General features: G+C 41.9%; 1 protein-coding gene across 1 annotated transcript; it reads left to right on the top strand.

Annotated features, from left to right (window-relative positions):
- Positions 1 to 267: 267 nt before the first annotated feature.
- LOC102196473 (lymphocyte antigen 6G-like) lies at positions 268 to 1,429 on the top strand. The gene is made up of 3 exons (XM_005741805.1): positions 268 to 466; positions 850 to 957; positions 1,071 to 1,429. Exons 1-3 carry the CDS (start codon positions 313 to 315, stop codon positions 1,223 to 1,225), a joined length of 417 nt encoding a protein of 138 aa, XP_005741862.1. The 5' UTR covers positions 268 to 312; the 3' UTR covers positions 1,226 to 1,429.
- The last annotated feature ends 4,369 nt before the right edge of the window (positions 1,430 to 5,798 follow it).

The raw sequence follows: 5,798 nt of genomic DNA, 5'->3' as shown, positions 1-5,798 counted from the left end.
AAAAAAAAAAAAAAAAGTTTGTCTCATCAGCACCTTTCAGCTGCTTATTGAAAAACAAAGAAAAGCAAAACTGTATTTCAGTAAACAGACTTTTCTTATGAAATTTCTTTTTTTAACTATGAAAATAAAACCATTTAAACTCAAGTTTTACACTTTTTTTTTTTTAATATAAGTGATGCTTAGTCAGGAGCAGTCCTATTGGCTGTAACGCCCTAGTTCTCGCCTTTATTTCCAAAGATGGTGAGTCTGGCAGTGAGGTCACTTAAGGGGCCACTGTTATTCAGGTCACTTCTTAGAAAGCTTTGTGAAGAAATGCAAATTCTCAGATTGTCAGAACAAAACCGTGAAAGTTTCACTAAGAAAGAAAGGCTTAGCCACAGCTTTTTTCCCTGTAAGACTGATTATCAAACTGAGTTCATGATGCAGCTTTATCGAGCTCTGATTCTGTGTGTGACTCTGTCTGCAGGTAAGAGAATATTTCATGTTGGTCCTGTGTGCTTTGACAGATAAACAAATGTATCGATTGTTAATGGTGGTCTTAAAGCCTGTAAGGAAAGTGAAAGTTAAAAAACTCAATGGCCAGACTGTGAGGAAACAGAAACAGACAAATTATATATGTTGTTAAATTATATATGAAGAGTTTAGTTGTTATAGAAATTATTTAATACGTTTAAAAACAATTGTTTAAGTTTTAATTAGTATTTACTTTATGCAAGACTTTAAGGATTTCCTGTTTTATTTTTTTTCACTTCCCATTTTCTGCCAGCTCTCATCAAGAGGTATAAAATGGAAATATAAACCCCGAAATAATTACAAGGACATGTGAAAGTGTGTTGTTTGTTTCTATAGTATGTGGATTACGATGCTACACATGTACAGCCGCTGATCCTAAATCCTGCATAGACAGCAAATCTTGTGCCGTCATCTTCAACCGTTGTTTCTCTCTCAGAGTAGACGGTGAGTCGTTTTCTCATATCAGACTTGATAACTGAGAAGCCCAAGCATGCACAGTGATGCTACACAGCATGCTTTGAAGTGGTTTCTGAGAGTTTTCTCCTCATGTCTTGCAGGTTATAACTTGGTTACAAAAGGCTGCCAAACCAGTGCAATTTGTGGTGGTGCTATGGCTTGCTGTGAAGGGGACCTGTGTAACAGCACTGCTCCAACTGGTCCCAGTGCTTTGCTGCTGTTGGTATCTTCAGCCATCCTCAAATTTCTTTTCTGAGGCCGTGGAATGATGTTGTTTTTCTGTTTTTGTCCTGCTTTCTGCTTTTATTTTGTACAACTGAAGAATAAATACATTTTGTGTACCATCATTTGAAACAAAATTGTCCTTGACATTTTGATCTTAGTCAAATGAATTCAGGGTCCTATTCAAATACTGTATTGCTTCAGCGTTAAGTTTTCCTAAAGCAAATAAAAATGCAACCAGAAAATACCTTTGTATATTTTTTGATTGATATGTTTTAACTGCAGCTGTTTCAGATTTCTCTCACTAAGCCACAAAAAGGGCAAGGGAGTGAGTAAGAGAGAGGGACACACAGGAAACGCGAGAGTCAATACGCCTACACGCAGGGAAGTGAGACAAAAAAGCAGATGACACGACAGACTCACATAGGCAAAACAGGGGTGAGACAAACACACAAGAGGAACCTCACAGAGAATAAACTATAAAATTGGAAAGCCAAAAAGAACCTAAACTGAAACTTCAACCATTAGAATACAAAAGTCAGAAAAATACAATAAGCTCGTACAGAATGTGCACCAGCTCTCATTTGGTTGGTTTGCTGTTGTGTTGCTGCAGTTGTTGCAGATGGATTCAGTGCAGAAATATGAACCATTGAAGCCAGAGTGAGAAGTGAAAATGAAGATGGTATTATTAGAAAGCAAAATTCTCCCCTCACCACACTCCCTGCCGGTGGCTGATGCCCTCAGACGTTGGTGTGTTGGTTGTCCTTGTCGACTGGGGCTGGGCGCTCATGTATGTACCGGCTCACTCCTGGTGGCTGATTGGCAGGGCCTGGCGCCTGTGGCCCGGCTGGGCCCCTTCCGGGGCGTGGGGTGCCCTCAGGCCTCTGGCCTCTGGGCCTGAAGCTCGGTCCTCTCTGGCACAGCGGTCTTCCGGCAGAGCCCGCAGGCACGCCACTGCAACCCCCTCTGGCCTCTGCTCCGTAGCTGCTGGGTGACCTCTCGTTTGGGGCTCTACTCAGCTCTTCCCAGGAGGGTGGCACGGTTTCCCCCCCTTTTGGTGGTCCTCCTCAAGTCCTCGTACTCTGGGGCCTCTGGATGTCGGGGGCCTGGATCTCCTCCATACCTGCTTCATACCCTGGGGGACGGGGCTGTGGCTCCCCACACTCCCTAGCAGATCGTTACATGGAGAAACCTTTGGAATACAAGCATGCTGATCCACACAGGTGTGCACACAGGTGTACACATGGGTGTTCACAGACGCGGACTACAGCTTTCTTGGCTGCTGCCAAAGCACATTGTGCGCTGTCTATCTTGTGTGCTGCACAATATCGTTTAAAATTCAGTATCTACTGTTATCTACTGCTAGCTAGTTTATCGTGATGGTGCTGTATTTATTATGTTGCCCTTTTTTTTGTTTGCTTTCTCTTTTTTTTTTCTCCATACAGATGATCCAGGTGTTTTGTTTGTTTTTCTTTCTTTCTTCCCCCCCTTCTCACCGTCTCTTCTCCCCTCTGGTTTTCTTTCTCTCCCTCTCTTTCTTTCATTCTTTCTCCCTGTCCTATCCCCCAGTCATGTCTGTCCCATTTGTAGCAACCGAAAATAAAATAAATACATAATTATAATAAAGGTCAATCAAATGGACCAATATGGCAAGGCCATGATGATCCACTTGATAAAATAAATCTGCTTGGCATCTTTCTTGGCCTTAAGACAACAATTCTGATGGCTAAAGATCCAAACGGGACACAAAAAAAAAAGAAAAAGAAAGAAACATTTTATCTATAAATGATGCATCCGGTCTTCTGTTTATTTGATGCATAGAATACATTTATTTATTTTTGTTCAAAAATTCCTGTCTCGTTGGTCTATCCTTCAAGCTCACTGCACCTAGTGCTCTGATTACCACTGGAACCACTGTTACCACAACTGTCCGCATCTTCTCCAGCTCTTCTCTAAGCCCAGCTTCTAATGTTCCTTCTTCCTGACGTTGCTGTCATTCGGTGTTGCTAAATCTATCACTACGGCCGTCTTCCTCCACTTGTCCACCACTACTATGTCTGGCAGGTTAGCTATCACCATGTTTTCCGTCTGCATCTGGAAGGAAGGATCCCACAGGATCTTAGCAAAGTAATTCTGGACCACCCTCTACTTTGACCAGCTATCCTCGGCACAGATGTTTCTGCATACTATGCCGGCCACTTGGTTATGGCGTTCCATGTATTCCCTTCCTGCTAGCATCTTGCGCACTGCTGTTATGTGCTGGATTGTCTCAGGGGCATCTTTACACAGCCTGCACCTGTGATCTTGCCTGGTGTGATAGACCACTGCCTCTATGGATCTTGTGCTCAGAGCTTGTTCCTGTGCTGCCAAGATTAGTGCCTCTGTGCTGTCTTTCAGTCCAGCTTTGTCCAGCCACTGATAGGATTTCTGGATTTCAGCCACATCCTCCATCTGCTGAGGTACATACCGTGGAGGTGCTTGTCCTTCCATGACGATTCCTCCTCTTGCTTCTCTTCCTTCTATCTATCTTTCTAATCTATAAATGTAAAAACATAATAGGAAACAACTTAAATTTCCAGATTTCAGTTTTTCACAACATAAAGCTTTTTTAATCGATATGTTACGCAGTTCTATCAGAAGGGAAACCTTTCTAAAACGGGGAGAGTAGTGGGGGAGTCAAGGCAGTAGAAAAATAAAACTATGTTTCTAAAATATAATTTATATTTTTTTACCATAAAACTTCATCAGTTGATGGCCTCCAGCTCGCACTGGAATGGTTCGCAGCCACAGTCGATCTATGCCCCTATCCTCAGCTATGGTCATGAGCTGTAAGTAGTGACTGAAAGAACGAGATCACGGATACAAGCGGCAGAAATGGGCTTCCTCTAAAAGGTGGCTGGCCTCTCCCTTACACATAGGGTGAGGAGTTCAGCCGTCCGGGACGGGCTCACAGTAGAGCCGCTGCTCCATCACATCGAAAGGAACCAGTTGAGGTGGTTTGGGCATCTGATAAGGATGCCTCCTGGAAAAGGTGCCCTCGTCATGTCCCACTGGTGCCTTGGAAGCTGATGCTCAAGACCTGTGTTGTCATTTATAATGGCACACACATATTCATACTCCACCCCTAACTGACTCTCTTCTGCTGCATCATCAAGGGTAAAACCCTCCATCCTCCTGTCCACTGGTGGCTTCTTCCGTTTTCTCTTTCTTCATCACTTTCGCTTTCCATATAATCGAAAGGCCTTCAAGAAGTTTGAACCACTGTTTGTTGTTGTCCTGGTCAGTTTTTCTCTGATGTGATACTCTGAATGTTTTTTTTTCTAATACTGCAGGAAGAATATCAAATGTGTGTGTAAACCTTTAAGGAGGTCTACAAGTCAGTGCAGCAGAATTCCTTTTTAAAGAGATGTCATCTATCCAGTGACAAGTGACTCCAAAGTAGCTATTTTGTCTGGCAGACAAAACCTGTTGAGGTAGCAACATAGTTCACAGTGCTCAGTTTTTTTAAATTATTATGCACTTCATGTTCTTTGTATCTTCTTGTACTTCTGAGCATAATGTTCTTCCTTGTCATTACTGTACACTGAGGTTCCAGGGTTTCCATTACAGTCTTGAAGGAGGATGTCTCCGCTATAAAAAATGGTTGGTTAAACATAAGCAGAAGCTTGTCAAAACTTGCTTATGTTACTTCCCTAGAGCTGCAACATGTTTCCTCAGGTTAGATGTTGAGTTTTTGTACGCTGAAATGTCAGTTTGCCTTTGCTCACACATAGACACTGCATTATATTCTTGTTCTTTTGTACTGCTTTTAAGCAATGCATGCTTTGTATATGAGACCAGGGGTGTTCTTCTGCCTCAGTTTTAGCATCAGAGACAGTGGCCTCAGCCATTTTTTCATGCTTTTTTCCGTGTCTGCTAGTTTAAAAGGCTTGGGCTGCTCTAATCGCCACAGTTTATCTGGTCATGTGACTGCATGGCTACGTCTGATTCGTGAAAGAGTTGGGGTAGATCCAGTGGAGGCATGATCTATTATTAGAATTATTATTTAATGTGTGAAATTAATTATTTTTAACTAGAATCAAGTTGAATATTGCCAAATATAGCGACGCAAAAGTAGCATTTCTTCTTTACAAATATACTCAAGTATAAGGAAAAAGTTTGGTGCAATAAAATACTTCTAGAAGTACATTTTTGCTTTCATAAATGTACTCAGATAAATGTAACTCATTACTACTACCTCTGCAGGATTTCTTAGTGGCATACTGATCACTATGAGTTCCTGGACTTCTTCTCGGCTAATGTGGACTCCACCAACAGCCCCACCTCTCTCACTTTTAAAGTCTCAAAATACCAATCAAAGGATTTGTTAGAATAGAATAATAGAATAATCCTTTAATTGTCTCACAAGGGGAAATTTGGTCCACAAGGGGAAATTTGTGGACCAAATTTGGTTACAAGAAGTCCTCTGATTACTGACATAATACTGATCATCCTGTTTTTAAGGAAGACTTCCTACTCACTGTATTCTGGTCTTGATTGATCTCCTCCTTCTCTCCACTGGATGCTCTTCAACTTACTGGGCTGGTCATCTATGACTGTATCCCAAT

This window comes from Pundamilia nyererei, unplaced genomic scaffold (assembly GCF_000239375.1).
Source record: "Pundamilia nyererei isolate P.nyererei 1_Seehausen unplaced genomic scaffold, PunNye1.0 scaffold00113, whole genome shotgun sequence".
Classification (NCBI taxonomy): Eukaryota; Metazoa; Chordata; class Actinopteri; order Cichliformes; family Cichlidae; genus Pundamilia; species Pundamilia nyererei.
Note: the sequence above shows the minus strand (reverse complement) of the source record. Positions and strands in the feature narration are given on the sequence as shown.

Coding starts and splice junctions, on each gene's coding strand:
- LOC102196473 (XM_005741805.1), top strand. CDS start 313: ATGCAAATTCTCAGATTGTCAGAACAAAACCGTGAAAGTTTCACTAAG. Junction 467..849: donor GTGTGTGACTCTGTCTGCAG/GTAAGAGAATAT, acceptor TTGTTTCTATAG/TATGTGGATTACGATGCTAC. Junction 958..1,070: donor TTTCTCTCTCAGAGTAGACG/GTGAGTCGTTTT, acceptor CATGTCTTGCAG/GTTATAACTTGGTTACAAAA.